Here is a 23,416-nt window from a genome sequence, read left to right on the forward strand (position 1 = left end):
CACCGCCATCCTTGGCGAGGGAATCAGGAAGTGAAGTTTTGCGGCTTCACTGTCCGGTTCCCTACTGCGCATGCGCGAGTAGCGCGGCGCGTTCCCAGTGATCCCCGCTGTCTACTGGGACCAGTGTGCTTCCCGGAAGGCAGCAATTTCCTCCTCCTTCCCACCATCACCCCCTATTCTTCTTAATTTCCTTTCTCTGTCCCCCTGTTTCCTTTTTCTCATCCCTCCTTTCCTTTTTCTTTCTTCCCTTTCTGCATTTTCCCATTTCTTTCCTCTCCCTCCCCCCCTCTTTCCGTTTCCCTTCCTCCTATCCCTTCTTTTCGTCCCTCCTCTCCCCCCCCCCTTCCTCCTATCCCTTCTTTTCTTCCCTCCTCTCCCCCCCTCTTTCCTATCTCCCTCCCCTTCTTCCCCCCCCTCTTTTCTTTTTTCCTTTTCTCCTCTTCTCTTTTCCTTTCTTCCCTTCTCCCTCCCCTACCTTTTCCCCCTGCCTTCTTTCCCCCTCCCCCTCCTGCCCTTTCCTTCCCTGTTTTTTTGATCTTCACAGATTTACACGAGTTTGGGGTCACCAGTCACTTTTATCTCCTGGCGTAGCGATATCCATCGCGAAACTAGTTGAGATTTTCCGTATCGTGACTCCAACCTTCACCCAAAAAAAAACCCTCTTCCGGGGATTGCACCTCCGGTGATTTGTTCGACGTCACGTTATGTGCACTATTTTAGATTTTGTCAATGTTTGATGTTTTTTTATTTCTTGTTTTTTGTTATTATATTAATAAATTGATGTATTTTTGAGATTACTGCTCTTTTTGAGTCTACCCATTTACCGTGTACCTCAACAGTCCTCCCCGCCCACTTTATTTTGTTGGCTCTCTAAGGTCTCTGGGGTTCCCTGAGTCCTTCCAAGTTGGAAGGAATGTAGAAGATGTTAGAACAGTGGTTGATCAAAAGAATTGAAATCACTATTTTGCATAACTGAAACTTCTGGGCCCTATAGAATCCATATGAAAGCAGATACAAACCTCTGTGTGCCTGAGTTGTACATACGCTGGTTTAGCAGACATAAAGTTAAAGTTATGCTTCGTACACACGGTCGGCCTTTTGACCGTGCAAAAGTCCACCATGAGTCCATTAGAAGTCCGATGAAAAGAAAGAGAACAGGTTCTCTATCTTAGGTCCATCGGACTTCCGACAAAAAATGTCAGATGAAGGCTACACACGGCCGGACTTTCAGAGGAAAAAGCCTGTCTGATTTTTTTTCTCGGAAAGTCCGACTGTGTGTACGAAGCATTAAAGTCAACCTGTGTTTGCTTTCAGTTAAAATGCCATTTTATTAAAAAAAATTAAACTCTATTGGCAAAGAAAACGTAGTGATGTTGCTCACAGAAACTTTTCAGATGTTTGGTTTTATCTCCAGAATTTGGTTGCCATCAGCACAAATATTGCTTAGAAAAGGAACAGTGCATCTAAGTAACTGGTTTTGTAGTATCTTTTTCTAATATTAGCTAGATGGCTGTAAATCCATAAAAATGTGTATAAATTATTTTTAAGTAAAGAAAATGACTTTTGCCTAAAAAGTTGTTTGTTACAGGTTGCCCCTCTTTCAATACAACTTATAACAGATAAGAAATATATGTACTATGTTTACTTACACAAGAATGAGAATCGTTGTACTAATGGATTTCCAAGTGCCAGATATACGAGTCATTGATTTCTCTCTCTACAAAGGCTGATTATTGACAGATCATGCCCAAATCTAGTCATACCTAGGAAGCAGATTGTTGCCTAAAGAAGAATACAAGGTCAGCGTATCTGACCACTTCTTGAAGGCAATGATGATGTCACTGACTGATCGCTGCCTCTTAGAAAAGCTAGTTACTTGTAATCCCTCATAAGGCACTCCTGCACTGTGCAGAGTTGATTCTAGGTGTGGACCTTGGAAGTTGTTGCAGATGATTTGGCAGGTCCAAAACGTTTTTTCCACGTATAGAACTTACACATGCTGGGAGTTTCACCCAGCATGCATTAAATAGCAGATGTTTTTACATAAAAAGGTAGTATAACCAGCACACCATGCTGCTAATAATTAGGCAACTGTGCCTGATGAAGGCGTCCTTTAGGGGCTCTGAAACATTGCCATTCATATGACATTATGAGTAGTTTCATGAGCTATTACTACCTTTCTGCAACTGTTAAAGATGCAAGGCACCATACCTTGTTTGATTGCTACAGTACTGCTCTCATAGGTTGCTTCTGACTGGTGAAAAGCCCTAGTGTTTGGTACCCAAAAAGATGACCTGGCAGACAGTTGTAATCTTTCGTAAATCTCAATTTTAGTAAAGAAGGTCTAGCTTTTGCCTTCCTCTTCTGCTATTCATATCACTCTCTTAGGCTGGCCATACATTATACAATTTTGTTGTTCAATTTCCTTTAGATTTACATTAAATTATGTAGTGCAAGGGCCTGACTGATTGCATAAAAATTTTAAGCGTTTATGTTTGACCTGATATCTAAAGGAAAATTGTACAAGAAAATTGTATAATGTATGGCCAGCCATAGTGCCTTAAGCCTCGTACACACGTACAGGTTTCCCGGCGGACTTTTTACCGCCGGGAAACCTGAGGTGAAACAAAGAGAACCTGCTTGGTCAGTCTTTCCCTCTACACACGGCCGGGTTTCCCGACAGGAAAACTGCCATGAGAGCTTTGGTCGGGAATCCCGGCCATGTATGCATGCTCCCCCTGCAGGCTTTCCCCATAGGAAAACTGCAGGGTTATAAACCGCCGGGATTCCCGGCGGGAAAAAAGAAAACATGTTCTCATTTCTGTTGGGAAAACTGCCATGGAGCATACACACGGCCAGTTTTCCCGGCCAAAAGCTGTCATGGCACGAGGCTTTAGAGTATTAGGTGGTATTATTAACTGGTAGAGGGAAGCAGACTGGAGCTTAATATAAGGCATAATATAGTGCACTGGGGGATCCAAAAGACCAATATACTATGTACTATGTGTACCATTTTCACAACAGGTCTACTTTAAATGCAGACTTATTCCAAACTCAGCTTTGCACTAATTGTTATAACTCTGCTTGCTAAATATATATATATATATATATATATATATATATATATATATATACACACACACACACACACACACACACACACACACAGATAGGCTACAGAATGCCAATTAGGTAAAAAATACACTGTTATTTTTTCTTCTTCTTATAACTCAACACATCTTGTTTTCTCTTCCAGAAAGTGATAGCAGAATACTGTATGTCAGATTGACGCCGCCTTTATCCATATATACCATGCATTTATATATTTTTGTGTTTTCCTCAGCCGTCAATACCATCTCAGCTTTGTTTGCATAAAACTGAATATCATTTTCTAGAGAATTCTGCTTGCAGACACATACTAGCTTGGAAGAATAGACAAATCAATGCATTATAAAGAATTTCAGCAATCTGTCGTTTTATTCAGATATAGTTAATTACTAAGGAAGCATGTTTGAGAATTAAAACTACCAGTTCACCAGCAGATCTCCATCCTTGGTTCACATGCTAGATGGACAGATATTTTCTGACCATTACACCATTCAGGCAAATCTGAAAGATTTGACTTCTCCTGAATTGACTCCAAAGAGTGATGTACTGCAAATGTGTACCCCTGATTCTTGAGTAGACAGGTAGATTATTCCTTTCAAGTCCTTGTAGCCAGAGAGTCATGGTAATTGTGTCCCCTACTCATTTATACGCTGCCTTTTAATATAATCCTGAATGCATGAAGGCATTTCCTATTGAAGCTTAATAGACATGGTAGCTTGGGTTGCTATACGCTGGGCTTCTATTGTATACATACGAGTGAGTTATTCTCAGCCAAATGGCACATCATAGGGCAGGGGTAGGCAACCTTGGAACTCCAGCTGTGGTGAAACTACAAATCCCATCATGTCTCTGCCTCAAGGAGTCATACCTGTGATTGTCAGGGTCTTGCAATGTCTTATAGGACTTGTAGTTTCACCACAGTTGGAGGGCCGAGGTTACCTACCCCTGTCATAGGGGGTGATGAGAGTGGCATTCAGGTACAGCTGACCAGTCCTCCTTGAACATGTCCCTTTTTAAAAGGACCACATAACCACTGCCTTATCATCAGTCCCATGACTTTCACCGGAGGGCAAAGGAATTCCAAGAACAAACTAAGTATTTCAGATACAATATCTTTTTAGCATCATGTTAAATTACTGTTGTGAGTCTTGTAAAGGCAATATTGGTCCTTGAGGGCTTGGGTGCATCCAAGCCTGTGCCCTGATGGTAGTTGCACCAATATTATTTGCATATTACTGCAGTCTGGGAAGGTTCAATGTTACATAAACTCACTATTGCGTTATTTTCAGGTGCTTTACATCTAAATAGTTTAAAATGCAGACCTCAGCTAAATAAATCCTACAGGTCTTAAGCACTGCTCAGTGCAGGCAGAACGTTGTGGTTCTCAGAGCATCAGGGAGCATATTTAGTCAATTTGGCTAGCTCCTCTTTGCCAGACAGAGCATGGCCTGCCCGTCCACCTTAGCTCCCAGGTGAGTACACTGATTGCATTGTGCAATATTATTCTTCCAGAGAGAAGCAAGTATGCGGTCCAGACTCCGCAGGGTGCTAATCTGTTTATTTATAATTCAAAAGCATTGCCCATATATTAATGAAGCCTTAATGAGCTACTGAAAAAGCCTGAGATTATTACATTTAACCATACCCCGCAATCAGGAGGCACCCGGAGTGGACAATTTAATGCAATACATGAGTGGGAGCGGGTATTACTGAGAGGTTAATATTTAGACTGACCTCCGCTTTTATTATTTGGTCTCGAAATTATGTTTCCAGTTCAGACCTTTTTATCTATTAAACAGAGGCATGAGACAGGTGTTTGCAGGCAGAAATATTCTTAATTAGAATTTGTTGAAAGATACCTAGCGATGGAGAGGAAACACATTTACAGATCTGTGATGGTTCTTGTGCGTCCAGAGTAAAATGCTTATCTGGTAAAAGACACCGGTAAAGGCATGCTACTGATAGTAGAGGTAAATATAAGCTAGTTCCTGTACAATTAATCTTAGCCTGATTTTCATTAGTTAGTAGTACAGTGAAGCAAATACAATCATAAGCTTGGGAATATAGAAAAGATGGAATTGTATGTGATGCAAATGACCTAAATGTTAATAAATGGCTTTCATGTGTGGGTTCTGCATTGAACCAACTCATATTGACAATACAAGATGCAGTTTTTGAATTTCCTAGGAATATTCTTATTATTTATCCTATAAAATATTAAAAACAATGTGCTTTTGTATCATTAATTATATTCTGAATTAAATATACATACTTAAAACAAAAGGTGCAATGTGCAGCTATTGTTTTCATAACTCCTCCCTTAAAGCGATATTAAACCCAAAACAATTTGTGTTTTTATCTGGTGATTTGGCCAGTAACCCACCTTCTGTATTAGGGTGTCTACACTCTGGATGAAGGAGCAACAAATACACTTGTGTCTGTTTGGAGGGAAGGTAGTGATAGATGCCAGCTAACACTTTAGAAGCAGTTACCATAACAGGGAATTTTTCCCTTTGGGATAAAGGTATTGCATAAATAAAAAAAAGCTGTCAGTGTTAAATGGTTTGTTTTACCCCCTCCCAACTTTTACATTTGTCGAACAGTGTGTTTTGTTAAAAAAACAACAGACTAAAGGCTCATACACACGATAGGTTAAACCGATGAAAACGGTCTGAAGGACCATTTTCAAAAGTCCAAACCGATCGTGTGTAGGCCCCATAGGTTATTTAAACTTAGGTTAAAAAAATGGAAACTTGCTTTAAAATTTAACCTATGGATGGTAACCGATAGGTCAAAACCGATCGTTAGTATGCAAAACCATCGGTTAAAAACCCGCGCATGCTCAGAATCAAGTCGACGCATGCTTGGAAGCATTGAACTTCATTTTTTTCAGTAGGTCGTTGTGTTTTACGTCACCACGTTCTGACACGATCGGTTATTTAACCTATGGTGTGTACGGACGACGGACCATCAGTCAGCTTCATAGGTTAACCTAGGACAACTGTCCTTCAGACCGTTTTCATCGGATGGACTGATCATGTGTACGAGGCTTTACTCGCTAGATCACAAGGTGAAAGTAAATTAAAGAAAGCCTAAAAAGGAAAACCAATTCAGCCACCACATCTAATGTCACGTACACACGATCGGAAATTCTGACAACAAATGTTTGATGTGAGCTTTTGGTTGGAAATTCCGACCGTGTGTAGGCTCCATCGGACATGTCCGACAAGAAAAATTTGATAGCTGGTTCTTAAATTTTCCGATGGGAAAAGTTCTTGTCGGAAATTCCGATCCTCTGCATGCAATTCCGACACATGTTAGGAATCACTGAACTTAATTTTTCTCGGCTCGTTGTAGTGTTGTATGTCACCGCGTCTTGACGTTCGGAATTTCCTACCACATTTGTGTGACTGTGTGTATGCAACACAAGTTTGAGCCAACATTCCGTCAGAAAAAAATCCACGGTTTTGTTGTCGGAATTTCCGATCGTGTGTACGCGGCATAAGAATTGATAAGCTGCAACATAATAATAGTTTGCTTTTGGGTTTAATACTGAATAAAACTTAGGATTTCGGGACACTGTAATTGTCCCCAAAAATAATTGTATGTCTTTGGGGGCTCTGATCTCTGCAGACATCCACTGATCAGTTGGTCTGACATACATTTCTTAAAAAAAAATTCAATTTTTTCAGTGTCCATTTACACTTGTGAATTGTGGCAATTTACACTATAAATCTTGGATTAATTCACATTACCACAACACATGGCAGCACATCTGATATTCATTGTAATTGTCACCTCAATGAAGCAGAGTCCAACGTGCCGCAGCACATATACCATGCATCATGCTTTGCATTTTTTTTTTTAAAGGCATGTTTTTTTTTTCAGCCATTGTGGTGCTTTAGCAGCCCATTCATAATGAATAGGCTCCCTAAAGGCAACCAATGGTAACAGGTGCCATAAAGCACTAAAAAACATGTGCATTAACACACTGCAGCAAATTGCTAAGTGTGAATGGGCCCCTACAATAAAACCAGCACCATGGGTGGCTAATTAGTGCATGTACATGCTTGCTGGGGCAAAATGATCATGTAAATTTTATTCCACAAAATGATCGTTTGGTAACTCACCCTTCTGCCAGCTCTTAGTGACTAACCCAGAGGAACATTAGCTCAGGATGGGTTTCTCCAGGAGTGACTCTTGCTGTTAAGGGTCAGGGAGTGCAATTTCTAGAAAAACTAAGAGACGACCGCCTAGATCGAAGATTTTAAAAGACAATCTCTGTGTATGTGCTAAAAAAAAATCAGATTCCCTGGAAATTTATATGCGATTTCCCATTGATCGCTTACTGCAAAGATAGTTCTGTGGATCGCTGCCTGTGCGAAGCTTGGCTGTCTGCTCTGGGCTGTCAAAATAGATACTGGTATAAAACAATTATCAGTCTGCTCTGTATTTCGATTACTGTATAGTGATGTTACACCTGTGCAAATGTAGCATTTGTTTAAACAAACTGACTATTTCAATGACATGAACTGGTGAAGGAGAATGATATCTCAAAAATAACCTATTACCGAAGTGACAAAGAGCTGAAACTAAATTGCCAATTCCTTGTGCATATGCTTGATGAATGTTGTGTGTTTTACTATACATAAAAGAAGGAAAGAACACCACAATAAAAGCATTATATTATATGCCGTAGGTTATATTTTTATGTGCGGGTCTGGCCCTCTCCATTGGGATCCAGCACAGCTTTCAATTCTTTATTTAAACCGATTTAAAGAGGCTAATTGTACTGGGACGTCGCTCTTATTCTGTCCTCCTGAAATTTTAATGGAAATGTTGATTTGAGAGGATTTGAATGTCTGTTTTTTTTTTACCCAAAAGTCATGGCGAGTTTAGATAACCAAATGAATATCCCTCAAGTCAATGCATAGTTAGAATGCTTTTTTTAACCAACACTTAGTAGCTTCAGGCCTAAAAACCCTTGTAAGGTTATATTACTGAGTTATTGAAAATCTGTTGTGTAGTCTAGGCAGATAGCATGACTGAAAAAGTCAGTTTACTTAGTTTTTTTACCACTCTAGGCTTTCCAACCCTTCCATCCAGTCACAGGTGCAGGTGCCTCCGGTTTTCACCACCTCCCTCCAGACTCAGTAGCAGGGGGGTGGCAAAGAAACCACCCACCTCCACCCCCCCAGGTTGGTCAAACCCTGCACCCCCATTGCTCGGTTGATCGGCAAACCACCCCCGTCGCTCGCCTGTCCGCCCACTAGCCTCGCACTTACGCCATCCAGGTAGTGGGCAGCTTCGGAAGCTTACCCCTGCGTCTCCTCCTTGGCGGCTTCCCCCTGCGACTCCTCCTAGGCTTCTTCCCCCTGTATCTAAAACTACCGGCTTATCCATTGCGGCCAATACCATTGCTTCTCCTCTCAGCCAATCGGGTCTTAAGACCCCCTTACTGATCGGCCAGGAGGAGAAGCAGGAAGACCATAGCAAATATAATTTTTGCTATTGTCACACCACTGGGTTTGCTCAGGGCACAGTGTTCTGTACCCTCGAACCCACCCTTTTTAAGCCGATTAGGGCCTCCTTTTTAAGCCGATTTTTCAATAAAAATGAAATGCATATGTCCGGTGCCCTGCATGTAGATTGGGACTGGGCTCATGGATTAGGGGAGCAGCATCCCTAATGGAGCGCCCGCCACTCAGTAGCACATACAAGACTGCACTCTGTTATTACGGCTAAAAACAATCTTATTCAAATTCTACCATGAACACTGACACGCCAACTTTTTCTATTGGTGCATTTTAAGTCCTAGGGGAGCACTTTGATTAAGCAGCACTAGGGGGCGAAACACGTCAAAGAAAAGTGTGAATTGGAGCATCAGTGTTCATGCTGGAACATAAACAATAACGGTTTTTATAGCCTGAAGTAGAACAAAGTGCAGTCCTTAATGTGCTATTGATAACGTTTTACTAAGTCCACAATGCATGCATGAAATGGTTTAAACATGGAAAAAAATGCGAAGCTAATTCTAATAAACTAAAGGTGCAAATACAAAAATCAATCAGTGAACTGCTGTGTAGTCGCACACAAATACAAATGTGAAAAGTTGTGCCAATGAAATATAAGACAGTCCGTAAAGTAATCGAACAAGGTCCTTCTATGACACAATGTGAAGCCAAAGACAACAATTCTTCATATGTGCTCATCACATGGACTTTGCTCCATCATGCTCAACATAGAAGCTTCCAAGAGAAAAACAGATCCCCCTTCTATAGAGTGGTCATAATGTGCATAGTGGTTACAAACACTCTGGGTTATATCCTCTACTTCTATTCAGGAATCCCTCCAAACATCACATGCATAAAGAAACAAGAGCCAGACGCTCCAAAAGTGTACTGTAAATCTGTTATAATAAATAAAATAAAAAACCTCACATGCGGTTGTAAATAAAAAATGCTCCAACAATGACAAAGCCCCAAACTTGATCTGTGCAATTCCACATGGGTAGTGATGTCACAATGTGTGGCTCTGCCCTATGCGTTTAGTCAAAACTGATGTCATCAGGGACTCGGAGCCTGTGGGGTTGATTTTCTTAAAGCGGAGGTTCACCCAAAAATCAACTTTCTGCCATTAGATCCAGCATACTGCTGACATCTGCAGTATGCTGTTTTTTTTTGTACTTATTGTTTTATCAGCCGTTGTTATCCGGCTAAGAGCGGGGATTTCTGCGGGGAATAGGCGTTCCTAAGCCAAGCGGATTTGATTGACGGACTGCTAAAGCACGTCACGCCTTCCGAAAATACCCGAGGTGACACTCGGGTGTTTACGGCGCTTGCCGTGTAGAGCTGACTGCGCAGGCGCCGTTAACACTCGAGTGTCACTTTGGGTATTTTTGGAAGGCGTGACGCGCTTTAGCAGCCTGTCAATCAACTCCGCTTGGCTTAGGAACGCCTATTCCCCGCAGAAATCCCCGCTCTTAGCCGGATAACAACGGCTGATAAAACAATAAGTACAAAAAAAAACAGCATACTGCAGATGTCAGCAGTATGCTGGATCTAATGGCAGAAAGTAGATTTTTGGGTAAACCCCCGCTTTAAGGCAAATCCACTCTGCATTACAAGGGCACTGAAAGTGCACTTGGAAGTGCAGTCGCTTTAGATCTGAGAGAATGATCTAAAATGAGGGGAAGCTCGGATGATTTTATCATTCAATCATGGACAAGCAAAAATGCTGTTTTTTATTTTCCTTGCATGGCCCCCTAGGATCTACAATGACTGCACTTTCAAGTGCACTTGTAGTGCAAAGTAGATTTGCCTTTAGTAAATAAACCCCTGTGTTTAGCAGATCAGTAAGGGGGTCGCAGTCCCTGGGTGCACATATGTCCAAATGCTCCTCATTACAAGCATACCAAAAACCTTCATAACAATTTCTCCCTAATCTTGCGCATTTTCTTTCAGCAAATCAATTCCAATGATTTCTCGCCCGTCCCAGTCCCAAGTAACAATCACCTCATAGATCTGTAGCCATGTAAAGGAATGCAATAGCTAAAACTTCAATTCAATTAATGTATTTCTAAACAAGGTTTTCCCTTCATTGTCTACCTCAAGACACACCAGGATGTAAGAGAAGATCTCCCAAAAGTGACTAAAATCTTATTTTAGGTGGCTGTTGCTAAACAATAACCGATGGCAGGATTTTCCTGTTATTTCTGATTCTGTGACAACTCAAATTATTTTTTTTTACATTACTTTCAGTCCCAGTGACCTTGGTCACCAGGACAAACAGAGAGGATTATTTTAAGAGAAGAAACACTGACCAAAGACCTTACAGGGGTTCTAATCCATACTTACTCTATCTAAATAAAAACAGGTACACCATAAAGTTATTGAGAGGACAAATAGAAGTAAACACTGGGTTGGGATGGAAATGGAATCTCGCGCCAATATAAATACAATAAATTAAGTTAACAATATGTGAATAGCCAAGCTGCTCTCTGTGAAATTGCATGAATGCAATTGTGAACAGTGGAGTAAAATTTAGAGGCGCTAGCTAATAGTGTGTGTACACTAAATAAAAAATATTACAATTGTATGCATCAAATAATCAAATATAAATGAGTGGATGAATCAATAACATGTGAATAAATTGTGACCATCTATATAAAGAAACCACAATATTAATTGAAATTCAAAATGTGAATGTGCACAAAAAGAAAACCAAACTAATTGTGCCAAAACTAAAAATAAAGTCCATATATATATGTGATGAATCTTCAAAACCATAGACAGAAGATCTTCCACCTTCACCAAGATAAAGAAAGACCACCAAAAGTGCTCATAGATGGCACCTTACCGCAAATAATGGACCACTTTAATTAAAAAGAGGTCGATCAGGCAGATAAAGATAGTATTCCAGACCCAGATCTCTCAGTCACGGTAGTCTTGATAAAAGCAATACTCCACGCCACATGGGATAATTAAAGCAAAAGAGAGAAAATTGCCATAGAATAATATTGTTTTTATTGGGTAAAAACAGAGAAAACAAAACGCCAAATGGCCTCTTACTTGATGGGGTGCCTAGCCCCGGCACTGAGGTTGAGGGCGTGGATGTAAATGGGAGAGTAGATGGGGTCCCGTAGCCAGCATGGAAACCGTGCAGAGCCGCACTGAACGCTGTTGGCGTGCGTTCCACCCTCCGAGAAGAGAGAGCCAGCGGGACCAGGAAGTGGGTGGGTCGAGCGTGACCTGTAAGCCTCGACGTACGTTTCGTGATGATGTCACGTCGTCAGGAAGCATGATGCTTCCTGACGACGTGACATCATCACGAAACGTACGTCGAGGCTTACAGGTCACGCTCGACCCACCCACTTCCTGGTCCCGCTGGCTCTCTCTTCTCGGAGGGTGGAACGCACGCCAACAGCGTTCAGTGCGGCTCTGCACGGTTTCCATGCTGGCTACGGGACCCCATCTACTCTCCCATTTACATCCACGCCCTCAACCTCAGTGCCGGGGCTAGGCACCCCATCAAGTAAGAGGCCATTTGGCGTTTTGTTTTCTCTGTTTTTACCCAATAAAAACAATATTATTCTATGGCGATTTTCTCTCTTTTGCTTTAATTATCCCATGTGGCGTGGAGTATTGCTTTTATCAAGACTACCGTGACTGAGAGATCTGGGTCTGGAATACTATCTTTATCTGCCTGATCGACCTCTTTTTAATTAAAGTGGTCCATTATTTGCGGTAAGGTGCCATCTATGAGCACTTTTGGTGGTCTTTCTTTATCTTGGTGAAGGTGGAAGATCTTCTGTCTATGGTTTTGAAGATTCATCACATATATATATGGACTTTATTTTTAGTTTTGGCACAATTAGTTTGGTTTTCTTTTTGTGCACATTCACATTTTGAATTTCAATTAATATTGTGGTTTCTTTATATAGATGGTCACAATTTATTCACATATTATTGATTCATCCACTCATTTATATTTGATTATTTGATGCATACAATTGTAATATTTTTTATTTAGTGTACACACACTATTAGCTAGCGCCTCTAAATTTTACTCCACTGGGTTGGGATGCTGTCCGTAGAAACAATAATGTGGAGAAACTGAGAGCGCTTATAACAGAACAATAGAGAGGGGGGGGAAGGGGTTTTGATTAATGAGTGACTTTTAAATGGGGAGAGACCATTTTGAAAGATTTATGATTCACTATAGTTAGTGGTTTTATTTAGTCACAGTATGTAGGCACAGTAGGAGCCTAAGAAAGTGTTTACATACAGCAATTGTTACTGTTGATTATATATAGGGCCTATGAAAGAGGTTTGTTATGCTTGTTGGGTTGATGGACAATGCGATGTAATACCCTAGACATTGAGCTATATAAGGAAGGTATTTATTGACAAAAAAAAAAAAAGCCTTGCAGAAGAAATGTTTAGGGGTGCTATATTTATTATTTGCAGATGTATCCATGTTACTGCATTTGTGTGATTTTCATTGAAGTAGCCAACAAATTAAAATTAACAGATTACATCGGATTGTGAGTAACACGGTTAACGAGCGTTTCGCAACATGGGCACTGTATTTTTTTAAATCCTAACTCGGTTTGCAAGTGTTGTCTCGCAAAACGAGCAGGATTCAAGCCAAAGTGGTGTGCAGTACTGCGTTTGGCCTGAGGTGGGGGGCACGGGAGCCGAGCCAAATGGCGAAGATCGGAGCCGTTTGGAGCAGTTCGGAAATTATCGGAAATACGCCATTCCAGAGCCTTTACGAGGTTTCCTGAGGTCAGTCAAGCTTTCCTTGGGCCTTTCCGTGTGTTCCCGAGGCTCTCTGGTGTCCCCCCACCCCTGGCCACATGCGGTATTGCATGCCATTGAAGTCAATGCGGAATTAATTATTTTTGTTTCTATTGACTTCATTGGGGAAACTCGCTTTGATATGCGAGAACTTTGGATTATGAGCATTCTCCTGGAATGGATTATGCTCATAATCCGAGGTTCCACGGTATTTCCTGACTGCTGAAATGGAGGAAGACATTACCATTATACTGTTGTCTCTATCAGATTGGGACCTTTCTCCTTTATTGATCAGGGGAGACTGTAGCTTCTTCCAGTTCACACTCTTTGAGTTACCCTATTTTATTTTCTAGTTTTTAATGTGGAATCTCCATTTCAGTCAAAGATGTCCAGACCACATCAATGTTTACTGTTAATTTTAAAGGACAGTGTTGGAATTCCCTATCATTCCTGGACTTAGCCCTCAATATTCTATCTTCTCAGTTGAGTTACTGCAGCAGAGTGTAATGTACAGTAACTGAACATCTTGAGATGAAAATAAATAGGCAAATATAGAAGTGTTTTATAAGTTGCAACATGGAAAAAGTTACTAAGGAAAAACATACCTTGTTAATCAACTTGCGTTAAAATATATATTATTTATATAAGCTATGCATTGCTAACAGATGTGTGGTTAACAATCTTGTCTAATGTTTCATTCAAAGGTCTCAGCATCCGAGGTGCACAGGAAGAAGACCCTCCAGACCCACAGCTCATGAGACTAGACAATATGTTGCTGGCTGAAGGTGTATCTGGACCCGAGAAGGGAGGCGGAGCCGCAGCAGCTGCCGCAGCAGCAGCAGCTTCAGGTGGAACTTCAGATAACTCAATAGAACATTCCGACTACAGAGCCAAACTTAGCCAGATCCGACAGATCTACCATACAGAACTGGAGAAGTATGAACAGGTACGCTAATATTTCTTCACTCTACTTTTAGGCAAAAATATCCTTTTTACCAGTAAATGTAATACAATAACCAAATCACTGTAGGATAGGGACATATGTCAGGTTGATTATAGCAAATCATCCTATTATCAGTAGCTTATTATAGTCCATTCATAGATTATTATAGGTTAGTGTAATTTTATATGAATTATCATACTGAAGAGCAAATAAAATGAGAATTCTGGTTTAAATGAAAAGCAGCATATTGTTTTAAAACTCACAAAAGCCCTAACGGCAATTTTCTGCCTTGAGTTCCCTTAAGAACTACCTGCACCTAGAAGTCTAGGCAATTCCTAACTATATTTGTACCTGCTCCCACCCCCATTCTAAGCCTATTCTAACTTCCCTGTAAGGGAAAGCTGTCTATACTTACTTATACTGAGGTCGCACTGGTCTGGTCAAATGATTGGCTCCCAGCGTCGGCTTCAGTGTAGAGGAGGGTCAGCCGACAATGGATGTCCAATAGCAGGTCTATGGGTGACATCACTGCACCCGTTATCCACAATCTCTCCTCCTCACAGAGCTGACCGAACTGAAGCAGCTTTAATTATAGTTAGAATTTTATTGGAATTCTACTTTATGTTATGCAAAGCTCACAGGACAAGATGGCACATAGCAATGTACAGGTAGTTCTGTCTGCATCGACTGGTGTACTGTGGAATGGACTGTTTTATGTGAGTCCTATGTTTACAGTGTGCTGCTGAAAAAGAACATTTTTGCCCTTTCCCTCTTTTTCTTTTTTGTTACTCTGGGGTCCAGGCTCCCACTGACCCTTTTCTGACAGATGAGAGGTGGAGTTCCAGATCATGTGATTTCTACGATTGCCTGTTGCATTGGTCACATGATCATGAACCCCACCTGCCAGCTCCCAATTCTATATGGTGACTGGTTGATTACAGCTTGGTAACTGTGCAGCGAGCGCACTCTCAGCACAGAACAGTGGAGCTGGCTGACCCTCTTATGTATACAGCTGGCATTAAGGTCTATCCACCATGTTGACCCAAACGTGCATTATGCCAGCAAGAGGTTAAATGACAAATGATGTGTTTTTTTTTTATTTATTTTTTATTTACTTTGCTTATTGGGTATTTCATCTAAATATAGTTCACCTTATGTTCTATCATTCACTTTGCAAATGTACTTTTCATAGTGAGCATTCATTTTGCTAAGTGAACAGCCTTAATTTCTTTAGAAAATCAGCCTGTCATCAGTTTATGTGTAAGCAAACCCTTTATTATAACAGCTCAGAACATAGGTACCATAGAAAAATAGATCTACACCTGTATTTTGTGTACAAGATTTTTTTAGCTGCAGGTTTACCTGGGTATACACAGTCTATACACAAGGCAACAAGAGATGTAATGGCAAGGGTCTTAACATGCACTTCAGTAAACACTTCTAAATAAGGTCCTCAATAGTTTTGTGTATTGTAAGGGGTTAGCTCGGTAGCGGGGTGTGTGACCCCCTGGATGGGTTCACTACACACGGAATGATACAGAGAAACAGCCGAAGACGGTTGAAAACAAAGAATTTGGTTTATTCTTCCATCTTGCTGGAAACAAGTGCAAGCATCCAAACAGCATAAACAAAATCAAACATAAAATAAACCCTGGCCACTTGGGGCATCTACCTTCACCACACAGGAACCTATCTATGGAGTCTGGCACAGCCTACTGCTGAGCAGACACTGCTGGTCATACAGCAGAAAAACAATAGTCTCTTTGATTTTTATCACACAGAAAAATCAACAGCACCTCACCTCTTCAGAAGTATTTCTGTTCACTGCTCTCCTTCACTCAAAAAGCCTCAGGATGCAGCAATCAGTAGTAATCCTCTGGATTACTAATAGAGGCCTTAATTGCCTCATTCTGAACAGCTAAAGTTTTCCAACGCCCTTAAATCTTTCTGGCTACTTCTGCAGCCGACACCTGATAATAATTGGTATATTGTCTAAACAAGGCAGAAATGTATCTCCTGTCTGTGACAACACCCACAGATTTACCTGACTTCCTGTCACAGTATGTATAGAATCTACTAGTAAAAATAAATAAAAATTAAGCGGACAAAAGAAAACACTTTTATTTTTTCAGGAGAATGAAAAATTAAACCCGCTCAGCCACTATTGGAAACAATTAAATTTTCCCTACGTATTATCTGGCTCTTATCCTTTGTACTTATCTTAATACTTATTATTTAATATGACATATATATATAAGTCATAGAGAATATCAGCAGTTCTGAAAAATGAATATCTGTGTAAGTTCAGCTTTATTTCACCCTACAGTGAACAGAATGCTTGCTATACATAACTTGCAGTAAAAGATGCATGTACAAATGTGCGCTGTACATTATCCACAGCTGGCGTAATTTAAATGACACTTCGAGAGCTGCTTTTCCAGAGCTGCACTCAAGTTGCTTTTTGCTGAAGGCAATACTATGGTATGGGTCCCTTTGCCCCTGAACATCTGGGAGACCTGGATCAAGTAAAAATTCATCCATGAAAAGAACCTGCTGTGATACTTAAAATGATAGTGAATCAAATGTATTTAGTTTAAACTTTGGTTCATAGATTTAGGATTTAAAGTCAGACTCCAGCTGGCCCAACATAACCCTTTGTGGTGTCCCCAAATGACTCACTACCAAACTAAAATCAGTTTAAAGTGCTTACAGGGGGCTGTGTGTTTCCCATAGGAGAATTTGTTGCTGAGTCAGTAGATACACCTTCTCACAAGAGTAAATTAAACCTGAATTCTAGGTATGCATATTTTGGTATAGTTACATTGCTCCAGCTTGGACCAATGTAAGTATAGTAAGTCCGCTACTTGCAGACAAGTTCCGTTCCGGGAGCCTCATTCATAAGTAAAGCAAAGATCAGTGCTTTGCAGACAAAGGCTGCAATCACTGATGAGTGTGTTCTGGCGGGGAGAGTCCCCCTGTCAGAACACAAAGGCACAGTGGGGGAGATTGTTGCAGTAATATTGCTTGTGTTGGTATGGCAATCTGTCAGTATTTTTTCATTCTGCCCACTGGGTGTGTGCACCCAGCTTTACAGGATTGGACATGCAAACACATGTTCACATCTTTGAAGGTTCGCAAGTTGAATGTTCATATGTAGGGGACTTATTGTATGCTTCAGTCATACCTGGCTGATCCCTGTGAAAGCTGGAAATCACTGTAGTATGCAAAGCTACTACAATGCCCATTCCTAGCTTCTGGGTCCTGTGTTGAGCAGTGTTGGTCACCGTGCCTGTAGCCATTATGTACATATAAATAGGATACAAATAATGCAGACCTGTGTCCTCCCTCTAAACTGGTGACCCTCCAGCTGTTGCGAAACTACAAGCCCCATCATGCCTCTGCCTTAGGGAGTCATGCTTGTTACTGTCGGCCTTGCAATGCCCCATGGGACTTGTAGTTTTGCAACAGCTGGAGTGCCGCCAGTTTAAGACCCCTGCTCTAAACAGTCTTAGCTTAGTGGGTTGAAGCAAGGAAAAAAAATCTACTTTCATGAAGCAGTAGAAACTTCTACAGTAAGCAGTGCAATCAGTCATTTATGATGTAGAGAAGGGGTGGGCACAAACACTAAAGCTCCATATACGATTCTCCACCACCGCAGGGAAATTAGGCAAAGGCTTTAAAGTGAGCCAGTGCTTCAGTTATGCAGGAAAAAGCAACAGGTTCACTTATCTTCACCATACTACTGCTCAGTGGCGGCTGGTGCACATTATTTTGAGGTGTGGCAAAAAAAACCTGGCCCCCTCACTCGCCCCCCAGCGGGAGATGGACGGGAAGGCTGTCATCAGTGGCCTTACCTTAGGCCGATGATGAGGTGGTGCTGGATTCGAGGTAGGGCTCTTGCCCCTCCACCTGCTGCTCCTCGCTCCAGCTTGCCAAGGGAAGAGCTGGGGCCGTTGCTTCTCCTGCCAAACAGGAAGTGGGTCCTAAGACTCCCTGTCCAATCAGGTCTCAGGACCCACTTCCTAAATGGATGGGAGGAGAAGCAGGAAGACATTAGCGAATATTAATTTGCTAATGTCACACAACTGGGTGGGCTCAGGTTCGAGAACTCTCTGCATGAACCCCCCCCCCCACACACACACATTGCTGGTGCCTGAGTTCCCAAGTCATTTCCAAGTTCCATTGCTGCAACATTGGAGAAAGAAGAGTAAATCACCTGCTCCCCTATACCTGGAATTACATATCTTCGCTCCAGATCGTTTAACAGCGGGAGTATACACTGCTGTAGTGAATGGTATTAAAGTGAATATGTTTCTTTGTCCTGTTTGGATAAAGTATAGGCTCACTTTAATGAGTTGTATTTAGCAATTATGTCGGCTTCTCATTTTAAAATGTTATTCTGCTTTACCGTTTGTTGGAGTTTTTTTTTTTTTTTTTTTTAAATCTGGGCACATTGGTTCTGTGATCAAAGGAAAGACAGCGAGATAGAATTTGAGACATAATTTCTCCTGGTCCCAATTAAATCTAGAAATCGTATACATCATATGTGTTTATTAAAAGTGACGGATTGGCAACAGTAGCATCATTTCTCAGTCGTATAAGTAGTGAGCAGCTCTATAGCTAAATAGAACCTGAGCATGTTAAATGCCTAGATCCATGGGAAAAGAGTAGGTGTGTACACTGTGATCATGCTCATGAAATGCAGATAACACTGTAGAGCACTTTCAAGCTAAATTCTATGCTAAAAGATTGTTAGTGTAGTGTTCTTATATACTCATACATGCAGATGTGTGGGTGTAATGCTGAATATAAAATCTCTCAGTAACTCCATTATAGAGCACTCTCTCTTCATACTGTTTAAGCACTCATTAATAAGAAGGTAACACGCCATCTTTAATGGGACGACAGCAAAGAATCACTTTCGCAGAAGTGCCTGCCTCTTTCTTAAGGGCGTACCCGGATTTTAATTATCTAAATGTAAATACTTAACGAATTTTACTTAGAGTAATGAGCTAGAGTGCATACTACATAAATGAGATGTTCTAATTAATCTTGTATGAACTAGTGCGTTATAGGGATGCCGGGTGAATCCCACAAACCCTGGGCCTGTGCCAAATTGCTAATCAGCCTTTCAGTTCATACATGGTTTCCCTTAATAAGCTGAAATACGTGCAGCAAGCTTTGAGAAAATAAATCCCTACTTATTCCCAGCTTCGCGCACTAAATGTTTCACTTACCAAATTCTGCTTTAGACAACATGTAGAGTGTAATCTTCTATGTTGGGGTTTCTATTGATTTTTAGTTTTTTATCTAATCATAAAATAATGTTATTGCCATTTTTATACTTTAAAAAGTATCACCATTTTCTTGCTTCTGCGGTTTCTTTGAAAATTCCCTTATGGAAATGGAAAAGTTTAATTTTTTTATTGTTTTCCTTATTTTAAACGGGTAAGTATTAATGCATTTTTATATCTGAACCTTTGTCATGTAAAGCATTTTTATTAGTATTTTACCCAAAAAATTCAGAATTAAGCTATGTTAAAATTTGTGAAACGCAGTGGCTAAAAATATGTATTGCTGACTAAACATCTCAATTAGGATCGATCAGGAGGTAAATGTCCATGATATATGAACTTTGGAAACCTTATAGCCTTAAAATACCCATATAGGATGGTTTAATTGTGCTAGCACATTTAAGCAAAACTCTCTTCAGAGTGCATCATAAGCCTGTATGTTGAGCTTGGACCGGTTGGTGAAAATGGAGAGGGGATGTTCAGGCAGACAACACCAGGGCCAGCTTCTCAACAGGGGGGAACAATAGCAATTGGACAGTGTTTTCTAATGTTCATAACTCCCACATAAAAAGTCAGCTGTCACCGTCAGGAGGGTATTATAGTCTAATTTGGTCATGGACAATTATTATCTTGTGTCGGTGGTTGGTTTGCAGCAAAAACAGGCTTGTCATAATGTCCCTAGTTTAGAATTGGTCCTACATTTTAACAACTTTTTGTTTTTTGGTTTAATAATGCCTCGTCTCTTTTGAAATAATAATAATAATAATAAAAAAAAGACCTACTGCTGAAAATCCAGCATTGCTCATTTTCCAGGTTAAGTGATGGCCGATATCATCCACCACACTTCCTTTGGACCTAGGAATGGAAACACTGACAAGGGGTACATCATCAGGCATCCTAGCATACAGTACTTCTGGACTGAATGGTGCTTGCATGTCATTTACACAAAAATACTAGGGTTATGCTTTTAAATTGTTCATGAATTTTATTGATTCAGTTCCCTCTAAACTGATAACTGAAAGTTTACCGTTTTATAAATATATTTTTGATACAATGCCTGCTTTAATCCTCAGAGGGAGCTAAATTCCTGCAAGAGGTTTGGTATTATGATCAATTTCATAGGTAATTGTTTCCTGATCTTTAGACGAACGAAGATTGTGTTATGGGATTCTGAATAATTATACAGATTTTGGTGTACCTGGCAGATTTTGGTGTACCTGTTTGCATATGGTCAACATTATGCTTTTTTTATGCATTTGTACATGAAGACACAAACTCCTATGGGTTTGAAACAAAATGGTGTGGCATACATTATTTTTCTGTAAGTTAATTCCATTTAATTATTTTTTATAGGCTTGCAATGAATTCACAACCCATGTGATGAATCTCCTAAGAGAGCAGAGCCGGACACGTCCAATCTCTCCCAAAGAGATTGAGAGGATGGTGGGCATTATTCACAGAAAATTCAGCTCCATCCAAATGCAGCTGAAGCAAAGCACGTGTGAAGCAGTCATGATCTTGAGGTCGAGGTTTCTTGATGCCAGGTCAGTGTTAAAGTTTATGTCAGGTAAAAATAAAAAATACAATTTATATTTTTAGTTCATTTTTTTACCCCTTTTAAATGCTGAATGTACAGAAAAATACCTATTGATCTGTCAGAAATCAAATAAACTCCCAAATTCTGTTTGAGCTGACAACAGAGGGCCAGATTCACATACATTTCCGGCCGTGTAACGTAACCCGTTTACGTTACACCGCCGCAAGTTTCCAGTTTTAGTGCCCGATCCACAAAGCACTTACCTGGAAACTTGCGGCGGTGTATCGTAAATACATCCGGCGCAAGGCGGGCCAAATCAAATGGGCGTGTGCCATTTAAATTAGGCTCGCTCCCGCGCCGGACCTACTGCGCATGCTCCGTTTCGCAATTCCCGGCGTGCTTTGCGCGCAGTGACGTCATTTTTTTGAATGGCGACGCGCGTAGCGTAATTCTGTATTCCCGGACGGCTTACGCAAACGACGTTCATTTTTAAATTTCGACACGGGAACGACGGCCATACTTTATACAGCAATACGATTGCTGTGTAAAGTTAAGGCACCAAAAACGACAACTAACTTTGCAACGGGAAACTAGACTAGCGGCGACGTAGCGAACGTGAAAAACCGTCGTGGATCGCCGTAACTCCTAATTTGCATACCCGACGCTGGTTTACGATGCGAACTCCCCCCAGCGGCGGCCGCGGTACTGCATCCTAAGATCCGACAGTGTAAAACAATTACACCTGTCGGATCTTCTGGCTATCTATGCGTAACTGATTCTATGAATCAGTCGCATAGATAGAAACAGAGATACGACGGCGTATCAGGAGATACGCCGTCGTATCTCTTTTGTGAATCTGGCCCATAGTGCCTTTGCGGCTCCTAAATTTCAGTGACATTGTTAACTACCTGCTCTTCACATGTACACATCAATATAATTTCCCAGCAAAACAAAGTTTCTGCCCCCCCAAGAACGTTCCCACACACTGTGTAGGGAGATGAGGATTCTTAAAAGATGTAGTACTGTGGTCCTGCCTAAATCAACAGGAACTGACTTCCCAGCGGCTGCCCCTTAAAAATTTTACAAACTTGTTGAAGACATTCTTCCTACTAATCATCTATGTAAGGGCATTTTTTCCAATGACCCCTGAGAAATTCATTTTAGCAAGGGTTCTCTTACTTTTTTTATGGGGTTGTCTGGGGTAAAAATTTTGAGAACATCTGCCCTATGGTAAATACTGTGCAGTGCACAAGGAAATAAGAAATCAGAACAGTATATGGCAGGACTTATCCTTTGGCTTTCCAGTCAGTGGTAACAGTATTTGGTTTTCAACAACATCTGGTAGATTGGTGGATTTTTATGAAGTTATTGAACCACATAAACAGTGATAACTGAGCTCCTGGTGAAGTTAGAGAATCTAAAGGCACAGAAAGAGACCATACATGCATGAATCATGCTTTACTGTTTTTTTTTGCCTTCCTCTGGATCAACTGTGGAAATAGGATTGCATATCTAGGATTATATATATATATTTGTTCCCTTCTATTGGTTTAATTAGATGGACTAAACTATGTAACTAAAACATTATGCTTACATACTGCCTTATGTAGCCTTTTTTAGGCCTATGTCAGAACTGCTATTCTTCCCATATAAGTTTACGTAAATGTGAAAGCAGCTTGAAACAGCTTGATGCAGCTTAGGGGGAGATCAAATACAGGTCAGAAGGCATTAAACTACAACTCAATGTACCCGTGAAGGAACTCACATGGAACTTCGGAGCCTCTTAAATCAATTTCAAATATAAGCTGAATGCATTTGCCCATCTAGACAAGTCTTTAATCATTCTCTTCTTTACACTGATATATGTATGTTTATGAGTAAAAATATTAATGATATTCACAGCTTTACTAGTCTCAGACATTACACAAAAAGTATTAAGTACTATGCTAAGTTTTTCCAATAAATAGTCTTTGGAATATGTCTAAACACTAGTTCGTACCTCTTGCTAAATGGTCGTATATCAAGGACTGTCAAAGTTTTGGAACAGTGTTCTAGGGTACTAACATCACCAACATGGGAGCCAGACCTTGTGGAGCTTGCCAATAGGACAAACAAGTAGATGTTGGATAAGCACATCAGTGATCACAAGTGTAAAGAAAACTTGAGAGCTAGAAATGGAGCCATTTATCACTTAGAGTTCCACACTTGAGTAAATAACATAAGAAAAAATTAC

General features: G+C 40.7%; 1 protein-coding gene across 2 annotated transcripts in view; it reads left to right on the forward strand.

Moving 5' to 3' along the window:
* LOC120913219 (pre-B-cell leukemia transcription factor 3) overlaps positions 1–23,416 on the forward strand; it is a 284,479-nt gene that overhangs the window by 229,855 nt on the left and 31,208 nt on the right. For both annotated transcript variants that reach the window (XM_040323014.1, XM_040323015.1), the window contains exons 3-4: positions 14,114–14,355; positions 21,000–21,190. In XM_040323014.1, coding sequence (XP_040178948.1) covers positions 14,114–14,355; positions 21,000–21,190 — 433 coding nt within the window. The remainder of the gene's footprint in view (positions 1–14,113; positions 14,356–20,999; positions 21,191–23,416) is intronic.

This window comes from Rana temporaria, chromosome 9, assembly GCF_905171775.1.
Source record: "Rana temporaria chromosome 9, aRanTem1.1, whole genome shotgun sequence".
In the NCBI taxonomy this organism is placed as follows: Eukaryota; Metazoa; Chordata; class Amphibia; order Anura; family Ranidae; genus Rana; species Rana temporaria.